Raw genomic sequence first — 27,998 nt, forward strand, 5'->3', positions numbered from 1 at the left:
CTGTATCACCGCCACCTGGACCACAACCTCCTGCGGGCTGTCCCCACGGGCGCCTTCACCAACCTGAGCAGCCTCATCTTTCTGCACCTGGAGCACAACCAGATCGCTCACCTCCTGCCAGGTACCCCCGCAGCCGCCGCGTTGGCAATGGGACATGCCAGCCTTGTCGCTCAGCCCCTTCCCCAACACAGGACCTCTTGGGAAGCTGCCAGCGGCTCCACGTGCAGCCAAACCAGCCTCTGCACTGAGAAAAAAACATGGGGTGAGTGGCTTGGGGGCGGAGAGGGCTCAGAGGCTGGTCCAAATAAGCCTCCCTCCCCCCCGGTCTCTCCAGGCACCTTCTCCTCCCTGAAGCACCTCCTCTGCTGGACCTGAGCCACAACGAGCTGCAGGAGCTCTCAGACCAGGCGCTCGGCAGCCTGCTGCGGCTCTGGCACCTGCACCTCAGTGCAAACCGCCTGGCCAACCTCTCTGGGCAGGCGCTGCCACGTGGGCTGCGCACCCTGTGACTCGACGGCAACCAGCTGGTGAGTGTGCCCTGGGCCGTGCGCGGCGCCCTGCTGCTGGCCACCCTCCACCTGAGCAGCAACCCCATCCGCCAGCTGACATCGTTGTCGTTCAGGAGGGGGCCGCGGGCCCTTGGCAAGCTCTTCCTCGATGGCATGGCCCTGGAGAGGGTGATGGCACTGGCGTTCAGCCGGCTGCACCAGCTGGAGGTGCTGAGCCTCAGGGACAACGGCCTGGAGATGCTGCCCTTGCTGGTGTCGCTGTGGGCCCTGTCAGGGCTCTACCTGATGGGCAACAAGTGGTGCTGCGACTGCAGCCTGGTCTGGCTCTGGACGTGGCAGAGGAAGCGGCCGCGGGGCGAGCGGGGCCCCGCTGCCTGCAGCTCTCCTGGGGCACTGCTAGGGCAGCTGCTGGCGGACGTGGAGGTACGGCTCCGGCCAGGGCTCCGTGGTTTGCGCCTGGGCAGGTGTCCCCGGCGAGAGCGGGGGCAGCTCCCATACACCCTCGTGGGGAGCCACCCCGAGGGCAAGCTGTCACCACCCTGTTCAACCTCAGCTCAGAAAATGGCTTTTTAACCCCTGGCACGGGTCCTGAGGGCCCGGGGAGGTGACACGCGAGCAGGGGAGAAGGGGGAGTGAGCAAGGCTCAGAGGCTGCCTCCACTGCTGGGGCCCTGGCAGGGGTCAGGGGAAAAGGCAGCCCATGCAGCCGTGTGCTTGTTCCTTTTCTTTTTGCCCCATGCTTTCGCATCTGCTCATTCCTTCCCTTCCTGCCTTTCCTCTTCCCCATTTCCTTCCTTCATCCTCATCAGCGTCATTACTGGCTGATGCTGTGGCAACAAAAACTAAAGGTGTGGGGAGGTGCTGAGTACTGGGGCTGCCATCACACAGAGAGAGGCTGAGGCGTTGCTCGGGGCTGAGGTCCCCCCCAGACCGCTGCCTGCAGATGTGCTGGCAAAGGGGGCCGTGTGGGGAGGGTGCGTGACCGTGGCGGTGGCACGGCTCTGTCACAGGGCCTGACACAGACCTGTGACACCTTCTCTCACCATTCCCCTCTCCTTTTATTTTTTCCAGTTGCAGAAGCTGACTTGCCCACCTTTTGGCACAAGCTCCACCATCACCAACCCCACGGAGGGCAGCAGACCCATGGCCACACCAACAGCAAGAGGCAAGCCTCTTCCCAGCATGGTGACCACCATCACTGCCACTATCACAGCCCTGGCCACCATCAGGACCACCCTGCTCCCCACTGCCCGGCCACTCACGACCTCACAGGGCCATGCGCCCGAGAGCCCTGATCCCTGCCTGGCCGATGGCATCAGCGGCCTTCACGTCAGCACTGGGAGTGACACGTCCCTGACTGTGGCCTGGGCTTTTTCAGGGGACCACAAGGAGTTTGAGGTGCGGTACCAGGCCTCCGGGGCACCCGAGCAGGCGCTGCAGGTGATCGGGAGCCCACCGGAGCTGCAGCTCCACAGCCTCCACCCAGGCACTGAGTACCGCATCTGCATTGTCCCCTGGAGCAGAGGGCTGTTGGCGTGCTTGAGCCCAGCGCCTGGGCAGTGCACCATGGGGCACACCGCTGACACTGCCTGGCCTGTGGGCACCTGGCCGGTGCCAGGCCCCTGGGCTCTGGGCATCGGCACCACCGCCACCCTCCTCGTCCTAGCGGGCCTGGCCATCAGGCCATGCTGCGGCTGCAGAGGCAGCCAGTCTCTTTCCAGAGGTACTACAACGATGATGAGCCGCCCCTGCACCACAGGGGCACTGAGCTATCAGCTGCCTGCAGTGAGGATGACGACCGCCATGGCTATGTGCTGGCTGCCAGCCAGCAGCCCAAAGAATCGTTGGATTGCACTTGCTCCCCACCACCAAGGAGCCCCATGACACCCACATATGTGCCCCTATGAGTCTCACCCTGTTGCTGAGGTTTTCCTCACCCTCCAGAGGTTCAGATCTCTCTTTGTGATGCACATGAAAACTGAAGTTGCCAGACTGGCGGATGAAGGCTCAGTCAGTGCACAGCCTCATGATTGCTCATCAGAAATGAGGAATTTTCCCAGCCTCCCTGCAGGCAATTTTTTTGTTTGTTTCTTTACCCATAAATGTACTTACCTGCTTTGGCATCTTCCAAAGATGTGGGAAGGGAGTAGTTTTTTGCTCTCTCTGGTCAAGCACAGGACATGAGGTGAGCACACTTCAACGTGGATGGTTTTAATCCACCAAAGGCTACCTCTACCAGGCCAATGCACCTGAGGAGCTACAACAGCTAGAGGAAGGCCAGGTGGCAGCTGTCAGAAGGAAAACACTGACACAGAGGATGTGTTTCTGTCCTCCCCCTATCACTCCTCCTCTCCTTGCAATCAAGCCCTCATTGCCCATCCAAGGAGCAGGCCCTAACCTCAGGCTACCACTACAGTGCAAGCGGCAGCCTGCCATTTCAGCCTTGTTAGGCAGAGGGAGGCTGGTGTCAGCAGGGGGACATCAATCCTAGTAGCTGGCTCTGAAGAAGCAGAGCAGAGCTCTGAAGAAGCTCAGTGTGAGCTCTAGGATCCCTTGGGAGAGATTGGCCAGATGCCTTCAGGCAGCACAAGGACTAGTGCTGGCCTGTGGCCCCCAAGCTGGTCATCTGAGGGTTGACGCCTTCACAGCCAGCTTAGTTAGCTGCTCTTGCAGTGGCAGCAAGACACGGTCCAGCTCCAGAGCTACTCAGGTGTACCCAAAGGGTGACCCTGGGCAAAGGGGACTGGTCCCTATAGGCATCATCCTGCAGCAATTGCCCAGAAGTACAAACCATGGGAGCCTCGCTGCCAGGGAAGCCTGCCGGGCAGCGGGTGACTGCTAGGGCCCTGTGGCACGTTCCTGTTTCTAAGCAGTTTTTCAGCTTTTTCAAGTCCATTAAGTGCTTTGGGGGCACTGGGATTACACCCCAGGACAAGAGGCAAGAGGCTATGTAATTACCTTCCAAAACCAATAAAAGCCATCCAGTATTTCTGAAGTGCCCAATGCAGATAATTTCAGATGCCTTCTGTTCTGCACAACCCCTTTTACAGGAGGAAATGGAGCAGGAATGACTCCCCCAAAACAGCAAGACAAAATACATAGAAAGTGAGAGGCATAAACAGCTCATTTTCATTCTTAATTTCCATTAAAGGAAATACCTTTGCTTTCCATTAAAGAAACCATTTTACCTTTGCCTGCAAGAAGACCTGTCCTCTTCTATTTTCTCATCGCTTGCTCCCACTGAAGTGATTCACTGCTCATAGATTCCCCCAAAGACTGCTAGACACTAATATAGTATCTCTTTCTCTTTACTACCACTGCTTTGCTGGACTAATAAAGTTCAAATTAAAAATACTTCCTGCAGTAGTGGTGCTCTTGGGGTGAATTGGTTGCACAAGACAAGCTGAACCAACACTGGAATGAACCTGCAGTCCTTCAGTGCAACACTAGGAATTTATCATCCTTTAGGAGCAATTCCTAATACAAACTAAAGTTAGAAATTCTCATTCTCTTTTTTGCTGAGACAGAAGACATAAGCCCACTGCAAGGGAGTTCAGTCTCCATGTCCTACCTAGAGGCAAATCTGTTGTCTGCACACTGTCACTTCCAGACACCAAATGGAGTGGGGCAAAGTAGGGAAGGAAGGACCCTTAGGAGAAAGAATTGGCGGGAGGGCAATTGACAAAAATAACTGTGACATAGGAATATGACCCACTGCAGATAAGTCACCCCTTAGGGTTGACTCCCTGCCTTGGTTTATACACCTCTACACTACATCATGTCCTTTTTCTCCATGACCATCCCCTCTGGGGAAGGGGCAATAAGAGTAGCAAGAGGCCAGGGAGCTTCAAGGAAAGCTATACCAGGCTCAAGATTTAAGGAAAATACAGATCCTTTTGTCTTGATTTTCCCCCTCAAGCTTATGGCAACACTTAACACACTTGCTTCTGTAACACACTGCTGAAGAATAGGGACAGGATTAGGCAAAGGAGGCAGGGCTCAGTCCGAGAGCAGGGGCTGAACGCAGTGACCAAAGCACTTTCCGTAGGTGTAGGTACCTTTACTTCAGTTGATTTTACCAGTTTAGAAACAGGATTTCTAGCTTCCGTCACAGAAATTGTGAGAAAATGGACTTTGTCCTTAGCCTTAGGACAGCCTTTGTTACAAGGGGACACTGCTCCTATATGAAGGGCAGCTCTTCCCTGAGAAGCAAAGAGACATTGCTTTCCAGAGATTGCTGGATCATAGCCACTCACAACTTCCTATACCCTCCCCCTTCTACCCCATGGTTGCCTTGAACAGGCCCACAACCTGGAAGAATTTAAGCAGAGATTATATGTAAGTAGGTCTTGCACATACCATACAGTTTATTTAATACAGAGACCCAAATTCTTTCTTCTGTCAATGCTGCCTGCAAACTTTGAGCAAACACCAGTGTTTCCTGCACTTAGGGTCAGCATGTGTACCCTCGCCAGCTGTGGCACATGCTGCCTCTCACAATGAAGGGACAACTAGCTCTCTCTCATAGAGGCCACTGGGTGCTAGCCCTATTTATGCTGCACATCAGTTTTAAGGTCTGGTAAGAGAAGATGAACAACCTCCTCTAACCAAAAATAGAGGGGAAGACCAGTATTAGTTCAAGGACAAACTCTTTGTTACCTGAAGAGAAACAGATGTATGGATTCTCAGAGGCTTGAAACTGTACATGAAAGAAGTGGGAACAGGACCAGCCTATGAATCACCTTCTTGTGTGCTTGTAAGTCATGCAGGTAGGTGCCATCAATACATGTGCAGGCACACAAACAGTACTCTGTGTACAGAGATCTAGAGGCATCAGCTACTCCTTCAGTGCAAGAAAAGGTGCAGTTCTACCCGAGGACAATCAGCACAGCCCTAATTCTTTGTGCTCTTACAGGTGCTTGGCTTTCAAATACGTGAACAGCCCACACAGTCACACTGTTTTATCAGAGGGGGAACAGAAGGGAGGAGAAAGGGAACACATTCCACAGGGATTTCATGGATTGTATTCACTTCCAAACCAAGCCTATTTTAATTAGGAAGAGAGGGGTAAGGGAGAAGGAAAGGAAGGGAAGAGGGAAACACCACAGGCACTAGGCAAAAAAAAAATAAAAATCATTACAATAAAAATATGCTTGCTCCCTTAAGCAATGGCCACCGGAGTCAGCTACACTACACGGATATCCAAACCACAGCAGCAGGGGAGTAGTACACTAAAATAGAAATAGGCCACACTGTGCCTTGAACAAATGGACTTGAAAACAAGAAACAAAGGGGAGCACACCTTGCCCTTCTGACTCAGCAGCAGCAGAAGGGGATCAAGCACTCCCCTGGCCTGGAGAAGCAGCAGCAGCATTGTAGCCTCCCTCCTGCACAGTGCAGAAGAGCATCAGGCAGGAGCCACAGTCCAGTAAAATAAAATGGATAACTTGGTTGATCCTGAGGACAGCGTTCCTGGACCCGATGTTAGTCTTGGCATACCCTTGCCAATGCTACAGAAGTGGAGGAGGACTCTTCTTTTTGATTCATGCAGAGCTCAGAACAGCACAGACTTATTCTAGCACAAGCACCTGCCCTGCAGACAAGAGAATCATTTCACAGAGAGAATTAAAAAAAAAAAACAGTAGGATTTGTCCAAGTTTATGAAAGCAAAATGAAGGACAGACCTCCTGTAAGGGAGGGGGAAGTTTAAAAAAAAAAGAAGAAAAAAAAAGACAGTATGTCTGCATGGGCTCTAGGATTCTCTCCCACCAAGCAGCTCCGAGTTCCCTGCTGACGACAGTCCAATGAGGAGGGAAGGGCACAGAAGCACATCTGTTACAGCTGATGGAGGGTTTGTAAGAGCATGTGGCGGGCAAAAGAACAGGAGTCAAGAGCACGGTTTGGTCTGTGGAAAGAGGAGAAATATTTAGTTTTAAAATACTGAATATAGGAACTGCTTTGCAACTGACTTTGAATGACCAAATAAACACTATTTCAAATGCACTAAGGTTGCATGCCCAAAAGCTTACATTTTTTTGCTTCAGTTATCTCTTCTTAAACCACTTCCTGATCTCTAGTACTGATCTGTACAGAGCTCACAGTGGAGAATAACACCCCCGTTGCAGAGTAGGAGCCAAAAAGACAACAGCCAGCAATCAGAAAATTTATTTCCACAGGTACAAAAAAACTCAGCTGGCAGAATCAGATTGTTCATCTCTGCAATCTGGTGTCTCAATCTGGGTAGCAGGAAGCAGCAGCAGTGGAACCCCACTTCCCTCTCTCCCCCAAGGGATGGAAGTTTCCATATGCATTATCTGTTTAGGGCCCCAAAACAGAAAGGATGAGTACTCAATTCTTTCCTCCTTTCCTTGCCAAACCATCTGCTATCTGTGACCAGAACAGTGGCTTTGGCATTCCTTGATTCATAGGGCTTTTTCAAGTCTTTGAAGAGAAGCAATATAACCTCCCACCCCCTTAAATCAAGTAACAGCTGAATGGTTTTGCTCAGCTGCCTTTCAGGGTGCCTTAGAAATAGTCCACAGAACCTGCAGACCATCAGCTGAAAGTGCCTGGCACAGAGACTGCAATAGCAAGATCTACCTTACACAGAGTACCCTGCCCTTGAAACTGGATGATTGAACTACACAATCACAGAAGGATTAATGGGGGGCTAAATGCCTCTAGCATTCCTATCACTTCCTAGAAATGTATTTTTCCCCTGTTTCCACAGGCTAATCATTTGATAAGCCTTACTGAAACTTCCAGCATTTTGTATCCATTAGGGAAACTTCCTCAAAGAAAACTGAATCCAATTTTACCTCTCTCTCAGCCCCAAATGAGAATAGAGACTTTAGCAAATAATAATAGTGAGATCTATTTGATTGGTGAAAGAAGAGGGAAGCTGAAATAAAGATTGGAATCTCTCTAGGTGAGAGAGAAAAAAAAATTCATTTCTGGATTTATAGGATATAGCCAACAGCTTAGCAGAGGCTCCTTGTATACTACAGTTTATCAGAACCACATTCTGGAGAAGAGTTAACCACTTTTATTTCCACAAGAGCCATTCAGCGATCTCCCACTGAAGAACATACAGGACAATTACAATCTGCATTTTATCTTTAAAGTGTCTGGGTGAGGTATTTCAGTCATCATTTTTTGGGAGACCCAGCCCTGTTTGTATTGAGTAGGCCAATTTTGTCGAGGCAGCTCCATATTAAGTCTGTTTGGCCCTGTTTCTGGAAATAGCAAACCTGAACTGCTGACACTGATCACAGCCGAGCTCCCTCAGCCTCCATTGCAGCTCAAACACCAAGAATCTCCCCCACTTGCTGTAGAGTTAGACTGCCTGCCACTCTGTGGTACAGGCTGGTGAAAGTGATGCAATCCAAGCCAAAAGCAAAAGAGTACAGTCCAGTCACAAGAGGGCGGGCAGGCAGGCATCCAGATACATGCAGTGTGCTCGCCTAACGAATTATGGAGAAAGCCCATGTGGACTCACAGCACCCTCTTGTGTCCAAAAGAAAACCGGCACAGACTTCAGCAGAATAAGATGGATGCTGCTTACAGTCCACAGCCCTGTTTTTATTAATTAATAGTAATTAAAAAATCCCACTACCCAACACCATCAAACTGCCACAGTGCAAGCCCCTTGCAGCAGGAGACAGCAGAGCTCTAGCCTAGGCAGCTAGAACTTTACAGCTCCGAAGTCCAAAGGAGGTAATTGTGATCCTAAAGGAAAAGCTAGAAAACGCTGCCATGGAAATGCATGCTGTTTAGCTGCAAATAAAGGGCTCACAGGCTTGACAGACCAGGAGTAGACACATTGCAGAAACTGACCCAGAAGAGCTTGGCAGGTTACTAGGTTTACAAGTTAGGTTTGGTTTAAGGTTAGGATGTGATTTTGTTTGGAGTCAGTTCTGAACAAAAACAAGTTGGGGTGCAGATTAGTCCAGAACTTTAAGGAAGCCAATTTAATTGGACTTTGTGGTTATTGAACTGATCTTGTTCTGTTCTCCAGGCACTTGTAAAGGATTTAACATTTGTTCCCCCTGTTCCCTTAGGGAAAGGGTTTTTAAGAAACATATTACACACACAACCTTTTTTCCCATGAAACACAGAAGTACATTGCTTATATGTCCTGTACAGCATGGTGAAGTCAACACTACATAAGTTCTTATTATAACATCACACACTGTCTACCTTGCAACAGAGGGGTTTGCAGATCAAAGCTTTGGCTCTGAAAATTTCATAGCGTAAGTGACATTCTGCAGATTTGGCATTAGCACCCTTACATGCTGAAGGAAGGCAGACAAATTGCTTCTGACTGTGAGAGTCTCTTGGCTCTTGCAGTTCTTACATGATCTCCAAGAGACCTCACTTACACTTTCAGGAACAGGCTTTCCCCTCTTCCTGCATTTGTAACAAAATGCTGGCTATGGATTCAATGGAATTTTTGTTGATGACTTCAGCAGGACCAGAGTTTTACTCTGTTATCATTTTGTCTACATAAAGCATCACTTACAGATGAAGAACATTTACTGGTATTTTGCAGACCGACAGCCTGGGAGAGGCCTGCAGGGAACATACAGGGAAAGGGAGGCGGTGTCTGTTGCAAGCAAGTTTGTTTAGAAGGACATATCAAGCTGAGTTATGAGGCTGCTCTAGACACCAGGATGTGATATAAACAGTCAGAAGGGTCAAACGCATGGAACCAAAGCCCCCTGATTCTGTATCCCCAAGTTCAGATGATTTAAATCCTCTGTTTGGCTGGCATCAGATGGACACTAAGTGATACTTGTTTTGATCAAGCTGTCCGTCTGTACATTTAGTGCCTGATGGGAGAAGCAAGCCATCATCTTCTCTTATTTTAGGGCTGGTACTGAACTCTGACACTGCAGGCATCTGTTTGATTGACAGACAAGGTCACAGGCACAGGTAGCAGTGCAAGAAACAGAAATCCAAAGATCTGTTTGAACAGCTTCACATGGCACCTCCCAATACTTCTTGCTTAAACCTATGAAGGCCAAGTGGGAAGTGTATCTACTTAGCGGGAAGTGTATCTACTTAGCGGGAAGTGTATCTACTTAGCGGGAAGTGTATCTACTTAGCGGGAAGTGTATCTACTTAGCGGGAAGTGTATCTACTTAGCTGTTAAAGCACACGTTCACCGGCTTGTATACTGCTTAATTCTTAGTCTGATCAAGCCAAGAAGAGGATACACGAGTACACAGGCCATCCAGACTGAAACTGTTCCACCGTTAGGGCCTTTAGGTTAGTGCTTGCACATGTGTAAAGGAAGGTAGTTATATGGTTTTATTTTCAAAAGCTGATACTAGCATGGCTGTTTGCTGGATATGTACCACTACTATATCAGCTTTGACAACCTCAACTGCACCAACATTTGCAAAAACACCTCTCCCCTTTCACAGCTCTACTGGGATTGGAAGCAAGCCAGTTAAGAGGAGCATGACTACTGGTATTTGACTACATCCCTCTTGCCCATGTTTCATACCAGTCACAAGTACTTGATGTCTCTGCCTTTCATCAGCACAAGCTCCCAAGCTTTCACATATTCCCTATATCATAGAAATCAGGAAGGCTGTTCAGTGTTACAGAACGTAACAAGTCAGGTGAAGCTCTGCTGACCTTCATACACAGCAGGGCCATTTGGAGGGCTTGGTTAGATCCAGTGTACTCATAGTTCACTCAAGCAGTAAAGGAAACCTGCTGGGTTTCTAGCAAGTTCAAAACACTCTGCTGTAACTGGCAGCAGCAGTCTGTGCTTCAGAGCCAGTTAGTTTTGAGCTGTTTTTTTCCCACCATTTCTTCAAGATTCAAGACTTTTTATTCTAAACCTTACAAACTTTTCAGAACAAATATTTATTGCGCTTTAACAGAACAGGCTGCATGTAGCTATTAACCCTCAAACCATTTCACTAGCTCCCATGGAGAGGGCTGCATAGCAAGTACAATACTCACTTTGTCACAAAAGCTGAAAGAACTGGGGCCAAGGATTTGGGGAAGTAATCCTGTTGGACCATATGGTTCAAGGTCATAAGAATACCATAAAGGCTTGGGACAGCTTTGATCTTCTCTTCACTCTGAGAAGAGGAAAAGACAGAAGACAGACATCAAGACAAGTCACAATCACTATTTTATCTAATCCACTACAACTCACAGAGGCAATGACTTCTGTTGAAAGAAGCACTCCCATCCACAGTAGGAGAGAAAGCTCCCTGTTGTATTAAGTGCCCTGTTCCTTAGGAGAAAAGTAACCAACCCTGTGGCCTTGTAGCACCAGCATCTCAAAACCAGGAGTAATCAGGAATATTCTAGTATGTGTCAATTAGGACTTAGTCAGAAGCAATGGGGAAGGGAAGTAACGGACGTGCATCAAACAGGGAAACAGCCATACCTTCTCAAAGGCCCCCTGTTCAAGTGTTCTCCTAGGGAATCCAACACTACTTCAATTTATCAAAAACTGAGTGCTTTAGTTACACATTTTACCTTGTACTACTATAATTTTTACACCATCTCCAGTTCTTCAGCATGCTTCCTCCAGAATGTGATGCATTACCAGGACTGGTAGCACAACTGATGTATCAGGTAAAGTTAGTCATTTCTATTGCTGTTCCCCTGCTTACATGATGACTTCTTCTTGTGCCTAAGATGACGCTAATCTATGTGCCCCAACTCTTAAACCATTTTTAGTTATTTCTCCACTACCATCCCAACTAAAGCCCTTCATCCTGTAGATAGGATCTAGAACTGTTCCGAGAGTGTGACCTTGTATTTGATGTTGCTAAGAATATCTGTTGTTTTTGTGCCTCCAGATATGTTGGACAGAAAATTATGGACGCTGCTCCCTCTCCACACATGCCTAATTCATCAGTGGACTCCTTCTACACCACAAACAGCCTGTTGGCTGATCCTCAGAGGCATTATCATCAATACCACTTCATGGTTTGAAAGGGTTCCTGTGGAGTACGCATCTGTGCTTTAGACCTCATGGCGCATATTTAGCGGTTTTTGTATGGGATAAGAGGTAGGTGGTAGTCCCTAAAATAAGTATTCTGCAGAACAGAAAGCTATCTTGGGTTCTGTGGATCTGTCTGAGAAGTGGGATGCTTAGGATTTGGTCCTACGTCCAACAACACAGGGACAGGATAAATCGATTTTTAGAAAATTCAGATACATCCAGCATGTCACAGCTGTCTGCCTTCCAAGTTGGATATTACCATAAGGTGATCCACAAACTCAATTAAAAGCAGGCACCTATAATATAGACTATATTCTGTGGTGTCTTGGAACTGGCTTGGTACAAGCTTCCATTCTCAGTTTCTAGGTTGAAGTGGTGAGAAATATTGACCCTTGCACCACAAATGCACAAAAGCACTCCTTTAGTTTGTGGACAGAGCTTCTCCCTCTTCTCAGTCATCTCAATGGAAGCAAAGCAACAGGTATTCTAATGCAATTAGCAGGTTTCCTACTGACCCTCCCATCCTTTCTCATTGAGAAGTTTTCTTCCATGTCACTACTCATTTGTCACTAGTAGTTTGCAAAGATACTTCAATGGATGAAGTTGAATGCTTCTGATCAAATGCGAGTGGTTGGATATTTGTTTCTGACCCTTGCTACTAGAGGATGTCCTAAAGGATCAAGTTAATAACAAATACTATATATTAGACTCCTGAACACAGCTTTTTACAGGCATCTGTAAGACCTCATAGTCCAGCAGCAGCTCAGTTTCCTTGCATGACCATCCCTACCTTCAGAGGATGACTTTGAGAATGCAGAGTACATTAAGTAGAACAGAGGCAAAGAGCTGACACCTATTTCATCCTAGTGTGATCTTGCAATCTGCAATTTCTGCTGGACCCGCAGACCTCCATTGTCCCTGGGCATCAGGCACACATAGGCACCCAGCTGCTTCCATGGCAATGTAATTACCCACAACCCAGCCAGTCTGGTCTTCAGCCTAACCAGAGCATAACTTAGCTCTTTCCTGCTTCCTCACCTTAAGCAGTCCCATGTGGATCAAGAGGCTTGTGATGAATGCATCAGAATTAAATGTGGCAGAAGTGAAGGCTTTTTTCATCAAGGCATCTAAAAAGAAGTAAACATATCATGTTAAGCACAATATTCTCCTGCTTGCTCTATTTCTCAGCAAGTACAGTCTGATTTGTAATTTCAGGTCCCTCAGGTGACACTATGGAGCTAACTACAGAAAGAGGTCTTGTTACAGATTTTAAGATCAAAACTGATCCACACAGGATCTCATGGAGTATCAGCTGCTAAGGGATATTACCTCTCAAAACTACTTTAACACCCCAGATGTCTCTGCAGAGGCTGGCTGTAACCTCTAACACACAGACAGATGAAGCCTTAAATGTAAGGACTGTATTTTATACAAAGGCCTACAGGAAGAGCCTCACCCATTGCCTAGCTTCAGATGTAATTTGACCTCAGTCCTATGCACCACAAAATGCCTTAATGCATTTGAACATACATACATACGTATGTATGTATGTGTATATATGTGTGTGTGTATATATATATATATATATATATATATATATGGCATGCATGCACACACTGGATGAGCTAATATCCTAGCAGGGCAGCAAGAGTTGGAGCCTTGCAATTTTAAGGCCAGCAAGAATTTACCTTTCATTTGAAACCAAAAGGAATGAGAATATAATGAGAAAGCTTGTTCACTTGTTTTCAGGGCTCCCTCACAACTAACTGCTGCAAACTATGGCAAACCTGTGCTTAAACCCCTTGCGTCCACAAGAAAGGCAAGGCACCCATTCTGACCCTTGACCATTCTGGTTTCTTGGAACGAGCAGAACTCACTGTGGTGGCTGTAGAACCACTGTCAGACATTAACTGGAGACTTCATTACCAATTGATACCTTTCTCAGAGAAAAGTAACTAATTGCCAGGTACTCTCTTTCCTAGGAAGAGAGAGTGGTAAGGAATAGCTATCAAGATAAATACATGCACAAGCACACTTAAGTCAACAGGACTATCCTGTGCTGCATCTTTTGTTGAAGTTGGAGACTACTCATAATGGGCATTAGCCAAGTCCAACAGCAGTTCCTGAAATGCCAGCTGACTATTTTTGGCTAAGTTGGCTCCATAAGCAAGTACAGTGAACTGTGTACTTTATTACTGATTCACAGATAACAGCTAACATAGCTCAGAATACATAGACGTGATGAAACTAATAAATTGCTAACTAGGAAACTGCACATTTGTTTGCAATAAATCACACCAAATGGTCTTAAAAATAATTGATCCAGTTCTTTCGCACTGCTTTGCTAGGTAGCTTGTGCATGAGAGAACAGTTCTGTTGGGGGATTTGAAAGAGATGAGACAAAGTCCTTCTCCTTAAGGAGTGGCCAGATGCCAAGTAGATGCTTGAAAGCTCCTGTTTCCAAATGAGAAAGTGAAGTGATAATGTTAATCTATGCAGAAGTCAGACCTAACTCAAGTCACTGCACTACAATATAGTGAGGAACAGTCCCTTGCCTGTACATTGGCTTCTGTGCCTTGTCTCATGTCGTAATGCAATCTTCACTCCCTGAACTAAACAGGCATCGCACTGATAAGAAGGGACACTAAATAAGAGGTCCCTCTTTACAGTTTCTCAGTACTAAACCGGAGAGGCTACTTTCTGCAAAATACTTTTTTTCTTTTTCCCCTTCCAATAAGCAGCCTTGAGAAAGTAACTGACCTTGGAGCACAGTGCTCCTGGCTATTGACAGCACAGCATCAGAGATGCAAGTAGGGACAGCACAGTTCCAGTAAGACAGCAACTACACGGGATATTGAGCTTCAAGCTTTGGAAGTACCAGATCTGCTAATTTCAGAATGAGTCCCTATTTTTACTCCACACAATAGCTTCTCACTGCCTCATATTTTATCATCTTGGGTTTCCTGCATCCTGTCAATAACAAGACAGCCAAATGACCTGGTCCACCAGGGGCCTGACCACAGGGGTGTTCTCCTACATTGCCCTGGGTGCCCTGATACTGGAGCATGTCACACCATGAAATGAAGAGAGACCCAGTCACCTGTTGTTTCATGCACTGCTGTTTTCACTGGGGCTTCATCTTTGAAGACTGAAGATATCCTTAGGAGAGTTGTAACTACTTTCTCTACATCAGATGCATCTGTCTGAAAGACAAGGAAAATCGTGAGCCGTTCAGCTCATTGCTAGGCAGACACAGGTAACAGGCTTCTGTTATGGCAGTGACAACGATCACAGTCTCCAGCAGACTGACGTCAGCATTGTCTTGGCCATAGCACAAGGCATAAGAAATACTACAATACACAGCTACTCTGTGGAGAGCCTTTGGTGCCAGCATAAGCATCAGCTCAATCACTTGCTTCCTAGGTTCCTTAGAAGGAAAGAAAGCAAATCCAGGTCTTCAGACAGAAAGGAATCACACCTCTGGGGATCAAGTGACCCTCACAGAGAATCAAGTACTGAAAACCACTGGCTCACCTACCTGCTGAGCTATCAGCACAGAACACTTCGGTCCTAACCGCAGCAGCTTCTCCGGTGATGGGAAAGCAAGGAATGTGGCAACATCCACAGGAGGAGATGGCACTGGAGTTGAATCCTGAAACAGACAAAATCCATCTCAAGTTTACTCTTGGAAATAAGCAAATAAATTGGTACAGCAAAGGCACAAAGGACTGACTTGTGGGGGTGCAATAAGGTCAGGATTTGTCCCATCTGAAAACTGTTTGTGGTTGCGATGAGCCCAGAATTGGCATAAACATGATATGATAAAACAACTGCATGGCATTGCACGTACAAGGTTCCCACCATTTTCCAGAGCTGGGGAGACATTTTCTAACTGTGTTTGTTACAATTGCCACTCAGCTTTTCTCTCCATGCATGTGTGCGCATGCACACATTAAACATGTTTCCAAGTCATCTGCTTTCTTTTGTTATTTCCTGCGTTTTATCTCCCTGCCTGCTACCAAAAAGCCAGCCCACAGAAGAATATGAACTCCTGCCAGAATTCAAGTTCAGACTCACTCCAGATCTTATTTCCTCATATGGAGGAGAATAAAGGAGGAAACAGGACAACATCCCAAAGTAAGCTTACCTGTGAATCAAGTATCTTCTTAGGAGTCATTGACTCCTTTTCTCCCTGTCCTCTCTCCTTCAACTGCTGCTGTTCCTCCTCCTCTTCCTCCTCCTCTTCTTCTTCTTCCTCCTCCTCTTCTTCTTCATCCTCCTCCTCTTCTTCTTCATCCCCTTCATCATCACTATGATTTGAGAATTTTTATGTAAAGTAGGCCCTCATTACATGCTCACAACTCTAATACACAGGAATTCAGAAACATTTTTTCAGGAGCACAGAAAAGCAACCTCCCAAGTGTTACTGGAAGAAGCATATCTCAGGGACCCACTGGCCTACAATAAATTATGAAGTCACTCAGACTTAGGTCACCCAGTTGAGACATTGGCAAGCAAAGAGCCCGAAGTGCAGTCTATAACTAACACTAAGACAAGGCCACAGATTAAAATGAGGTACAACACTCTGTTTTTCGTTATGGAATCCTCCATATCACACAGGCAGACCAACATCCATCTGCAATGTTACAGTTTTCATTTTAGATCAGATAGGTGAATGAAAGCATCAATAGTTGTGGGAAAACTTCTGGTGCCTTGCCTACCTCAAAGATCCCAGGACAGCTGCCATATTGAAGCCTTCAAGGATCTCCTGGAGTTGCTCACATCCTTCTTCTCCAAGACAGTTACCTAGGTTATTGTAGAAAGCGAACAGATTTAAGATACACACAAGTTTGCTCTTAGGGTCTCTACTATAGATTCTTGTCCACCTTTTATTTCTGGAAATTGAACAATTGTCAGCCATTTCTACACAACATTTTAGAGGCAGCAGTGCAGACTTCAGTTTTCATAATCAAACAGCTGTTAGACAATTTTTAGCAACATTACACAAGGACTGGAGACAGACAAAAACTGTAATTGGTCAGAGCATCTTTGAGAGACATCCTGCTAGTTCTGTAAACAGCTCTTGTTCTCAATGATTCTGAAACAAGTACATGTGGCACAGTACCATTGAAATAAAGTGACCTAAGGTGTGAATGGCAAAAGTCAATACTGGTCAAAGATTCCCACTCTACTGCAGAGGTGTGCAAGGAGGCTTTTATTTACAAGTATGAAATATCTGAGATCACACTGAACCATTAAAAGTTTTTTTGGGGGGGGAAACAGATATGGGTATCAGTCCAATCTTTCCACCTTATGAGATGTATTGAAACTGCTTAGCTTTAACCATTGACCAGGTTTGTGGCTTAAGACTTTCGAGATCTAAGTTGTTTCCTGCCCCAAGGTCATCTGAGTTCAGCTATTCTCAGACACCGTTTTTCACACGCTGACAATTGCAAGACTAGAACACATGATACTGTCATTCTTCCTAAAGGTTTCTAGTTAGGGTCAGGCTAGATGTGCTTTGATTTAACAAACTTACATACCATTGAGATCCAACTTCTCCAACTCTGACTTGTCTTCAATAGCCTCAGCAACAGTCAAAGCAGCATCTCGTTTGATCTCACAAAAGGACAGATTCAGTTCCTAAGAAGCAGAAGAGCATTCATCTGCAGAATTCCTATAACATTTACCACCCCATTAGCTTCATGTGCTCACAAGCTTTCTGTAAAGATTTTCATTTGAAGGGGCTCTTAGCAAAAAAGTATTTTTAATGGGGGGGAAGCTTGACAGATACTTACTTCTACTCATATACCTAAAAGGGGTAATTTGAAACATACCATCATGAGGAGCAGCATTACTGAAGTTAACCCCTTTAGAACAGCCGCCACAGAGAACATTGACTGCTCATCTAAAGCCTGGAGTATCTGCTACCTTTTATCAGCTAACTGGAGATCTTCACATATCTAAGAGGCACAAGACACTGCACATTTTAAAAACCAAGGGAAAGAAATTCTGGAAGTGCTTACAGGCAGGAAGGAGCTGTAGCTCCTCAGGGCTCCTGTCACACCACTGCAGCATGAGATAGGCTACCCTGGGATTCAGCAGCATGTCCAGACTGCTGAGTTCAACAGTGACAGCCCTATTGGTTTCTTCCTCTCCAAAACGAGGGATTTTTGTTTCCTAGCAACCTCTATACCAGCACAGCCCTGCCACTAGCCACGTGACTACTTCAGAATTCACATACTGGTAAGTTTTGCTGAAGAAGGACAGGATAGCACATTTGCCTTTCAACACCTATTGTGCAAGTTTAGGCCTCCAAAAGACGGGCTATGAGTGAAATTATTCCTGATAAACATGGCCAGCAGAGGAAAAAATATGGACAGACTAGTAAGAGTAAAGTTATTCAACTGCCAGCCACCATCCCCCTGCATCCTGCATTGTACTTTATCAATTCACTCCTGAGAAGAGATTTAATATTAACAACAGAAGGGAGGTAGTCCTTGAACAGAATGAATTAGCTATTATTGCTTAATGCCACCCTCCCTTAACTACCTTTGCTCTGGAAAAAAAGATTTAATTTCTGGGTGTTCATCTCAACACTCCTGTTAGAATCTTATTTAAGAGGAAGTTTTCCTGGAAGATTCAGAAACAAGTCTCAGTGGAACCAGTAAAAGTCTAAGCAAGGGATCCTGCACTGCTCACCACAAAGCAGCTATTTCTTTCCATACCAGATTCATACACAAGTAAATAATGTTAACACTCAGATGGATTTTTGTTTGACTGTAAGCTTGCAAGAGTAGGAACCATGCATGTTCAGGATGAATTCTGATGCAGTTATGATCCATGACTGGTGTTTCTAGAGATCATAGTTTACTTATATTACTGATTGGATTTAGGCCCAACTTGAACGTTGCCAAATGCCAGTCTTATGCAAATACTGGTTCAGGAGGCTGCGGTACTTCCAAGCAGCTAGAAATATTTGGACCTTTGATACAAGCTCTAACAAAAACACATTAAACATATGAGCTCTGAAGTGTTAAACAGACTACAGGCCATTCATGAACACCTCAGACCCCCCTCTCATAACCCTCTGAGAGGCTCTAAAGGCAGATACTTCCATTATCAGACTCCTGAACAGCACTTGTTGAGCAGAATCAGCAGCTTTAAAAACCCCACATGGAAACTAAACAGATCACTGGTACAACTCAACTTGGAGTACTCTTACCTGGATGTAGATTCCAGTGATCTACAACATAGTTTATTGCTTTGAGTTGTGCAGACAAAGCCTGCACTCAGGTGAACCCCATTTGAAAATGATCAATAGCGGTAGAAGAATGTACAAAAAAAACACGGAATGGGTGAAAAAGCGTTCTCAAAAGAGATTCAAAGCTGAACAGCAGAAGGCAATACCTTTAATTTATGAAGCCCTTCTTTGACAGCTTCAGCAATAGCAACAGCACCCTTTGAACGCACCAGGCAGTCTCCAAAGTTGATCACTTCAATCTGCCGAAGAGCCTTCAGAGTCTGCAAGACAGCACAAATTTGAGAGTACAGACATGCAAGTAAATCAGTGTCAAATCACTCCTGGAAGGTCATCTTTCCTCTATTCCTCCGCCTCAGTGCGGCATGTGGCTCCATGAACCCAGAGGTGCTGACACTAACTACATCTGAGGAAGCTGGGAGGGAGAAGACAAAAACCCAAAGCAGCCATGTGTAACTACTCACCTCTGCCATGGCCACAGCTCCTTTCTCTGTGAACGTGTTGTCATTCAAGTTTATAACCTTAAGCAGTGGGTTAACAGAAAAGGCCTGGGCCAGCGCTGTGATGCCAGGATGATTGATTCCATTCTGTGGCATATGGACCTCTTCTAGAGTCCCAATGATCTGGCAAAGGACACAGATGAAAAACTGTTAGGAGACATACTTCAACTCAAGAATACAGTGCCCCACTCTTCATGATTTGCTCACAATTGTTTTCTTGCAACTCAAGTCGATGAGCTCTTCTGCATAGAATTATTCATCAGTAATCATGTCACAAATCTAAGTGAAATTGCAGGCTTGTGGCCAGTGACAGATTAACAAAAAGCCTCTGATTCCAAGAGTCGTGGATAGCATCCCCTAGTGTCTCTGCTCTAGATTCCTTTAAAACAAGGGTTCTCTATCTGTGGTTCAACCCTGAAACAGACCAAGCAGTGTCATTTGATATGATATTCTTCTACTTAAGGTCTGCATTTTGCCTTGACTGCAGAAGCAGACATGGGGTGGGGGGAAGGGAAGGGGAGCAGAAATCAAGATGAGAACTCTTGGGGGGCTTGATAGCATGTCACACAACACAGTAAAGAATCCCATCTTGGTAGTGCCATTCAGTCCAAATTTCTCATTAATTATCTTTTTATGTACCTTTCAAGTATTTAAGTAGTCTTATTTTTGCCATCATTACTGATTAGTCAAGACTGCATCCATACAGCTCTTCACAAAAAGAAAAATCTGTAATCTTGCAATATCTTTGCTAATACATTTGACAATATGCATTATAATTCAGAAATTATTTTCCACAGCAAGAGAGGAATGAAAGAGTGGGTGGCCCCAACCACACTGAATTCTGCTCCTCCAAATAAGAATGTAGTTTGATCAGCAAGAGCTGGCAAAAGCTAGGAACCATCTAACAGCCTTCACAGGATGTTCCTAGAGAAAACACTAGGTGGCTTTTGCCAGATGATTGAACAAGTAGATAGAGAAACACTCAAGAGGTCACCTGGTACACCTACTCCAGTGCCAGATTACCTCCATTAGCACAGACAGGAGGAGAAATATGACCAATATTAAATTACTCAGGAGGTGCCTGTTTCTTCCTCAAGTAGCTACTTCACACAGCAACTAGTTATGTGTTTGAGAACAGGTCACCGAAACATTCAGTCATCAATTCTAATTGCACTTGTAGAAGACTCCAATAGGAGTCTTCATAAAAGGGGGCCCAGCTGCACACTTAAATCTCCAACCTACGACAGCAAACAGCATCATGACATTAGTGAACTGATGGCCAGCACTGTCTCCAAGTTGGAGCGCTATATGTGCATTCCTTCAGCATCTGCACTTAAGTACCCCTTGCTCCAATTTGCTGTCATGAAGCTCTGGTTTGGTACTTACCCCAAAGGCTTCAGCCAGGGCAGTGGCACCATCATTCTCCAGACGGTTTCTGCCAGCCACAAATATTTTCAAAGCAAGAGGTTTGCCCTGGGCACTTGATTTCCTGTGACACTCTTTCATGGCAGCTGCCAATATCTAAAGATAATACAAGCAGTTTATACTACCTCAGCATCTCATTCTGAAGGAATCCAAACACATTTTGTATATCCAGTTCTCAAGAAACACTTGGGTCACCGTTGAAATACATCTGCTTCTATAGAAGAGTGTGCAGAACCATGTGTTGCTACAACACTCATGCTACAGTCTTAGGCACAAAGTGATAATTTTGCAGCACTAAAAATGCATTGCCCCTATTAACAACATTTGACTCATAACTAGACAAAGATAGGGTCTTATTGACAATGACAGTCAGTCCTGGTTTTCCATTTCATCCAACAGGCATCCTTCAATGCCAGCCTTGTTCTCTCAACCTCAATGCTGTTAGCTCTCTTGAGAGGGGAATTAAGGTCTAAAATAGACCTCTTTCTCTAGCCTGGAAAATTTGACAAGAATATTATTTTTCAGGAGTTTAATCAATGCAGTCGTGCCGAGGGAAGAAACCTCAGACTGGAGAAACAGGCCTACAAGAATCTTACATAGTTCAAAGGGAAATGCAAAGTCCTGTACCTGGGGATGAATAACCCCATCTGCCAGTACAGGCTGGAGGCTGACCAGCTGGAAATCAGCTGGCAGAGAAGTTGACCATGAGCCAGCAGTGTGACCCTGCTGCAAAGAAAGCTTCCTGGGTAGCATTAGGAAGAACATCAGCAGCAGGTTGAGGGAAGTGATCCTTCCACCCTATTCAGGACTGGTGAGGCCACATCTTGAGTGCTGGATCCACTTCTGGGTTCCCCAGACGTGGACATACTGGAGTGAGTCCAGCAAAGGGCCACAAAGGAATTGGAGAATCTTACATACAGGGAGAGACTGAAAGAGCTGGGATTGTTCAGCCTGGCTGAGGGGGGGATATTATCAACATGTATAAACAGACAGTGGGGGACAGGGAGGGGAACTAAAGATGACAGAGATAGACCCTTTTAAGTGGTGCCCAGTGAAAGGACAAGCAGGAACAGGCACATTGAAATACATGAAACATACATTGAATTTAATACATTTCAATACATTGAAATCCCATTTAAACAAAGAAACAAAAAAAAAAGCTTTTTTTTTTTTTTTACTGTAAGGGTGTTTAAAAACTGGAATAGGTTGCCCAAAGAGGTTGTAAAGTCTCCATCTTTCAAGATATTCAAAACTGACTGGACAAGGCCCTGAGCAACCTGGTCTAGTTGACTCTGAGCAGGGGGGTTGGACTAGACAGCCTATAGAGCTGCCTTCCATCCGCAGTGATTCTGTGTAGGAAAGTCTGAAGCAGAGTCCTGGCTCTAACCCCATTCCCAATGCAGAGACAACCCTTACCTTGCCACCTCCAATGCCCATGCCACAGTTATTGAGCTTGAGTTCTTGCAAGGTGTAACATGCTGGGCTCTTCAGCAGCGCCTCAAAGCCACGCACACCATCTGGCCCAAAGGCGTTGTCACTCAGGTCCAGCTCCACCAGCTGGACTCCAGCAGTGATGAGTGCATCTCCCAAAGAGATCTGTGAGGAGACAGATGGCAGGAGAGGTGTGGAGAGAATGAATTGTCTTTCAGTAACAGCATGACTGCAGTGGCTAGTGATGCTGCAATGGAATTTCTGCTTTGAAGGCATTCTGCAAAGCTGCATGGGGAAATAAAGCTCTATGGCTAAAGCCAGAGAGGAGCTGAGCAAATTACTAAGGATAACAGCAAGACAGTTATCAAGAAGCTTTCCGATCCTTTTAGGTCAAATATACATTTTTTTTTTTTTTTCCAAAGTGACTTTCCCCTCTACACTGCTTAAAGGAACATATCTTCCTTCTGTTGAGTTTATCATGTTCTTGCTCTGCAGAATTCAGTGGTGGCAGGTTTCTGTAATGTTCTTGGAAGAGAAGGCCATATGCTTTTATTTAGAAAGCTTAGTTCCCACACCACCTATAAGAGCATGAAGACGTTGTTTTTTCCAGGATAAACTTCTTCACTAGTTTGGACCTGTGTTTGGCCTTTTATCAACTCTTCTCCATCTCGTACAGAAGGAGCACAAAGCCACTCACCTATTCTGAGACACCTAGTGTTAGCAGCATAGAGAAGATCATCTCTGTGCTAACAAAGCTTTAGAAACCTACTCCCACAGAAAGCATGACAGGTGAGAAAAGAAGTTATATTAGTCAAAGTCTCCGATCTAGTTTTTACTTACCAAAGCAGGAGGGATCTCAGACCTTAGCCTCCCTGTGAACATATCGCTCCAATGACACCTCTAAAAGAAGAAACACATACAGATAGAAGAGAAGCCATTAAAATATTTAGAACACAGTTGTACAGAGGTTTACACATAAGCTGCATTGCGCCACTAGGGACAACTTAGCACTGTCTGCATTCCCTTGGGTTTGTCATTTGATTATACTGAAGAGCTACAAGAACTAACATTATAATTACTTCACTTGTAAGGAAATAAAGCCATTGAAATGAATATTGTAAATAACACTACACAAGAATTCTTGCTTGCATTCGACTTGTAATTCTTTTCTGCTAAGAAAATTCCCACAGGAAAAAGTAGCAGGAAACTGAAGGATATATTAGGAATGTGGATTTTCTTAAGGTATAGAGCCCAACAATCTGGACTTACTCAAAAAGCCACACTTGGGTAATTAATGAGAATCGACATTTCACACCCCTTTTCTGCAAAGGACAGTGCCTCTAGCAGCACAGTGCCCTTCTAACATTAGGCTAGAACAGCAGTAGGAAGCATAGCAAGGGCACAGAAAAATCTTCTTGTGCCTTTCCTCCATTATTTCTTCAACATTTAGGCATTCTTTGAAGACTCCCTCTTAAGAAGTCAGAAGATCCAACCCAGCTTTTCCATTAGAATATTAAGTTCTCTTGGTCTTTTATTACACAGTTCTTTGTTTACAGATGCTGCCTCTCCTGAGAAGCTCTTCCTTGGACAGCTTCTCAGCTTTAAGATTGGAAGCCTTCTGAAACAGGATCAGTTCAGAATACATAACATGTTCCCACTATCCCAAAGTCCCCAAGTTCTGCCACATTGTCATATGGTTGTTCTTCCTACTGGAAGAACAAAGTGAGTTTTGAGGCTAACTCAAGGCAAGCTGCTGTGGGAAGAGTGTAGATAGGCCTTTAGTATTTCTACAGTACTTCTCCCCTTTCACGACCCACTTGAGGATCTCACCTTGAGCTCCGACTTCTTTTCCAAGGCTTTGGCAATGATTTTTGCTGCCTCCACACCTACTGTGTTGCCTTCTAGGCGTAATGCTTCCAGGCCATGAAATTCCTCAATTTGTTTGATCACTTCTTCAGCTGCAAAGAGCAGACAGTCTTAGGTACCACAGTAACACTCTGATGCACTTGCTCAACTCTACCCTCAGCCAAAACTGCTGAGCAACATTATCTGAAAGAATCCTGAAACAGTAATGGAGAACAGAGCTGAAGTGTCAGGTCACCAGAGAGAATGTGTTCCTTGTTCCCCATTCTCCCTTTTCATAATTTATTTCTAGTTCTGTTATCAGATAACCATCTTCATATTTGCAAAATAAGTCTGATTCATTTGCTATCCAGCACATAATCTAGGAGTTGGAGTGCATACCTCTACAAAGATGCAAGGACCAGGCTAAAAAGAGATGGGGATAGGTGTCCCATCAACAATAAAAAGTTCCCAATGACTGATAAAAGTAGATGCCTGTTCAGTAAACACAGGGGCAGGGAAAAGCAATTTAACTCAAGAGTAATCTTATGTTAAAAAAGTACACACTACACCAAAGAATAGTCCCTCAAAAAACACAGTTTCTTGATGTGGTAGGAACGTTGACCTGTATATATACAGCTATATTCCAGGGGTTTACAACACTAGCAGCCACTGTAAGACAGACATTGTTCCTTGGGAAACACACACAACAGCAAGAGACAGGCTCCAGAAAAACCATGAGTCTAAAACTGGATTGTAGTTTGCTGCTATAGTCCCTTTTTTTTCCAGACTAATATATCAACCCATTCCTCTGTGCAGGTCTTCATAGTACTTGGAGCAACTGCATACTTTGATGTTGCTCTGTGTTTTTAAAAAGAGAACTGACATCTAACACAGCAGTTGTCAAAAGCACTTGACAAGAATATCAAGAAAACAAGAACTATACATTAGAGAGCCAAACCCCAAGTCCCCCAGCAAGTAGCACTGCCAGAGTACCAGGCTGAAGCAGCTTGGGAGAAGGGAAGGAAATATTTCCATCAGAAGTAGCTGTAACTAAATAACCCTTGCACCACAGCTAATATCACAATTTGGCCATGAGAGATGAGCTGGAGGTTTACTGCAAGACTTTAGAATTACAGGGAGACACTTCCTCAACACAAGGATATTTTCTCTTACCATCTTCTGCTGTATTGAGTTTAAGGCTCTGGCCTTTAAAGCTCAACTGTCCTCCACCCACTTTGGTTTTGGCAAGTGACTCTGCAAGCTTAGTGATGTCTTCTGACGCCATCTCTTCTGCTTTCCCAAACTTTACAAGCTGTTAATTAAAAGAAGTCATCAACATTAGAAAAGCAAACTACAATACAATCTATATTAATAATTGTCTTATATTTAAACACTAATGTATTTTTTGTTCCCAAGATATCCAATTGAATTTTCAGTGTCATTAATGTTTTTCCCCGTAGCTCACTCATGACAGCTTGGCCCAGATTAACATTTCAAAGTCAGATGCTGTTGATTTTTCCAGTCCTGAAGAGGCTTGTGTTTTGATGGAGTTGTTACACTTCATAAACAATCAATAGCTAAAACCACCTACCAAGACCACATTAAGACACTGTTTTGTGTACAACACTTTCACAATGAAAATGTAACATTCTTTTCTACCCAAACTTCATCCTTTAATTATACACGCTGCACATTTCCCCTCTTCTCCAAACCAAACTAGAATGAACAACTGTTTTCCCCTTTCAGTTATATCCCCAGTAGTGCTCATGTCAGCACAGTTCTAGAATCACTGAGCTGATGAAAAACATCATGTGTATTAGCTACAAAAGTCTCACTCAAATTTGTGGGCTTTCTTTCTTTTTAGATGCCCCGCAGAGTTATACTCAAACACATTAAACAGAATGCTACGTCAGTGATGATGGATTAGTAAACATTTCACTTCTAGGCACAAGCCTGATGCTAGCCATGGCTAGTAGCATCCATAAATCATTATTTGATGAGTATCAATCACTCTGAAGTGACTGACCCCTGTTCATTAAGTAGGATAAATAGAGCATGTTTCTTTGGTGGTTTTATGGTTTCTTTCCACCTCCACTGACATAAGGGGCTACAAGTGGCTAGTGCTTAGAAGAAACAGACTTCTGAAACAAATTTCAAGTGTTAACAGGGATGAAAGTTAATCCCTACAACAGCAGAAAATTGGACCCCTTCCATTCTTGTCTGACTGCAAGGTGGGCACAAAAGCTTGCTGCTCTTTAAGCCCCTCCAATAGGGATGGTTTTAGACACCCCCTAAGTGAAAGTTGTACACACATCCTTTCCTCCTGCTACCTGGCTGTAAAAGGACCTGCCTCCAGCTCTGCCCAGGTAGTGCCTTCTCTTCAGGTTTATGAACTTTAGTATGGCTTTTGGACACTGGGAGATGGGGGGGCAGAATCTCCAAAGTTCATCAACAACACCATTTTAGAATGATCATCCTCTCAGATAGGTGTTGCCAGCAGAAAGATGCTCAAATAAATTATTCCACTCCTATCAGGCCACTCAGGCACCATGCTGACAGACATCCCTAACCTCTTCCAATACACCAGCAAAGAGAAGGAAGAAACAGAGAGGATGTTCTCCAACCCATGAAGGCTTTACCACACAGGAACAAAAGTTAGACAGGACCCAGAGAGGTCAGTCTATTCACCTAGTTGAATTCGCAACTTTATTTTTGAGTATCTCATCACTCAACTGTTTAAAAAGGAGTTCCATCTTCTACTGTAATGTTCTTTCATGATCTACAAGCATACTCACTTCCTCCCTCTGCTTCTCTTCTCCTTAAATCCCTTTTTTCTTTCTTCATCTTATACATGGACTACTTCCTAACTTCAACATACCATTTCTCCATAACATCCTGAAGCATATTTTATTGCAAACACATCAGCCACACCCAACTGTTAACCTACCAGAGGTCTCTTCACTGCCAGCTCTTCTGCAAGGAAAGCTTTAAAAAAAAAAAAAAAAAAAGTTAGTATGCTTGGCAAATAAAAACAAGGTCTAGAAATGCCTAAAGAGAGGTTTCCTCATTACTTAACCACTGCATAATGCTGTACACTTCCTGATGGTCAAAAAAAGTTACTTTAGCTGAACACTTTATTTATAATGGTTTATCCACGCTAATGGACAAGATACCGGCTATCAAGCGTACTACCTAAGGGGGAGTCTGCTCTGCACCCCGGGCAATGCAGAGTCCCACACCCCACTCCCAGGGAAGCTCGGTGACAGCCCAAGGTTACCCTCCGGCAAGTCCCTGACAGGCTCCCTGCGCGGCTTTCCCTTAATGACGGCTAATGGCTCCTCTCTTCCCCCAAGGAAGGTGCCGCGCACCGGCCACGCCGCCACCCCACCTGCTCTCCGCGGCGGCCCCCGCGCCTCCCCCGGCCCCATATAACGGGCCCGGCCGCCCGGGGAGGCCGCGCCACCGCCCCCTCCCCCCACGTGCGGGGGCGGGCCCCGCCGCGACGCTGGGAGGGCTGAGGCCGGGCACGCGTGACCCGCACCCACAGGCCACGCACAGGAGCGTCCCCTCGGCGGGGGTAGGGGGAGGGAGAAGAGGGGCACGTGGGAGCGTCGCAAGGCCGCCCCTCCCCCCGCTGCGAGGAGCCGGCGGGGGGGGGGAAGGGGGGGAGCGGCAGGCGCGAGCTCAGCTCAGCTCAGCTCGCTCGCCTCGCGCGCCCCCGCCCGCCCCACCCAACGGCCACCAACCGCCGCGGTCCCGCCTGACCTCCGCGCCGCGAGGGGGCTGGCGTCGCCGCCGCGCGCTGGGGCCGCCGCTCGCTGCCGGTGGGGGCGACGGAGTAGCGTCACCCCAGGTCTCCAGCCGCCGCCGCCAGACTGCGGGGGGGGGGGGGGGGGAGGCGGAGGATTTGAAAGCCGGCAGTTTTGTCCTTCCCTCTCGGATTGGCTGCCCGGCGTGACGTCACAAAACCCGTCCCCGCCGCCCCGCGGGAGGCGGCGAGCGTCGGCGAGCCGCAGGCTGCCAGCCGGCCGCGCCATGCGCGGACGGAAC

General features: G+C 45.9%; 2 protein-coding genes across 3 annotated transcripts; one reads left to right on the forward strand and one right to left on the reverse strand.

Annotated features, from left to right (window-relative positions):
* The first annotated feature begins 517 nt into the window (after positions 1-517).
* LOC136994194 (uncharacterized) lies at positions 518-6,052 on the forward strand. The gene is made up of 2 exons (XM_067310544.1): positions 518-527; positions 1,580-6,052. Exon 2 carries the CDS (start codon positions 1,652-1,654, stop codon positions 2,390-2,392), a length of 741 nt encoding a protein of 246 aa, XP_067166645.1. The 5' UTR covers positions 518-527; positions 1,580-1,651; the 3' UTR covers positions 2,393-6,052.
* A 98-nt stretch (positions 6,053-6,150) lies between these two features.
* Positions 6,151-27,808, reverse strand: RANGAP1 (Ran GTPase activating protein 1). Of its 2 annotated transcripts, XM_067310528.1 has the most exons (17): positions 27,714-27,808; positions 26,896-26,933; positions 25,122-25,260; positions 23,934-24,061; positions 22,944-23,003; positions 22,089-22,268; positions 20,634-20,768; positions 19,212-19,370; positions 18,897-19,010; positions 17,030-17,129; positions 16,208-16,292; positions 15,634-15,796; positions 15,025-15,138; positions 14,587-14,689; positions 12,525-12,613; positions 10,487-10,608; positions 6,151-6,413 (listed from the first exon to the last, which is right to left on the reverse strand). In XM_067310528.1, exons 3-17 carry the CDS (start codon positions 25,231-25,233, stop codon positions 6,344-6,346), a joined length of 1,734 nt encoding a protein of 577 aa, XP_067166629.1. In that variant the 5' UTR covers positions 25,234-25,260; positions 26,896-26,933; positions 27,714-27,808; the 3' UTR covers positions 6,151-6,343. The 2 variants fall into 2 exon arrangements, with proteins under 2 accessions (XP_067166629.1, XP_067166637.1); XM_067310536.1 differs by lacking the exon at positions 20,634-20,768.
* Between the last annotated feature and the right edge of the window lie 190 nt (positions 27,809-27,998).

This window comes from Apteryx mantelli, chromosome 1 (genome assembly GCF_036417845.1).
Source record: "Apteryx mantelli isolate bAptMan1 chromosome 1, bAptMan1.hap1, whole genome shotgun sequence".
NCBI classification, from domain to species: domain Eukaryota; kingdom Metazoa; phylum Chordata; class Aves; order Apterygiformes; family Apterygidae; genus Apteryx; species Apteryx mantelli.

What these genes read in the sequence shown, in the direction of transcription:
- RANGAP1 (XM_067310528.1), bottom strand. Translation starts at nt 25,233, where the DNA reads ATGGCGTCAGAAGACATCACTAAGCTTGCAGAGTCACTTGCCAAAACC. An exon ending in CTGAGATCCCTCCTGCTTTG is followed by an intron (nt 22,269 to 22,943) that starts GTAAGTAAAAAC and finishes GTCTCCTCACAG; the next exon opens with ATCTCTTTGGGAGATGCACT. An exon ending in CTGTGCTGATAGCTCAGCAG is followed by an intron (nt 14,690 to 15,024) that starts GTAGGTGAGCCA and finishes CTTGTCTTTCAG; the next exon opens with ACAGATGCATCTGATGTAGA.
- LOC136994194 (XM_067310544.1), top strand. Translation starts at nt 1,652, where the DNA reads ATGGCCACACCAACAGCAAGAGGCAAGCCTCTTCCCAGCATGGTGACC.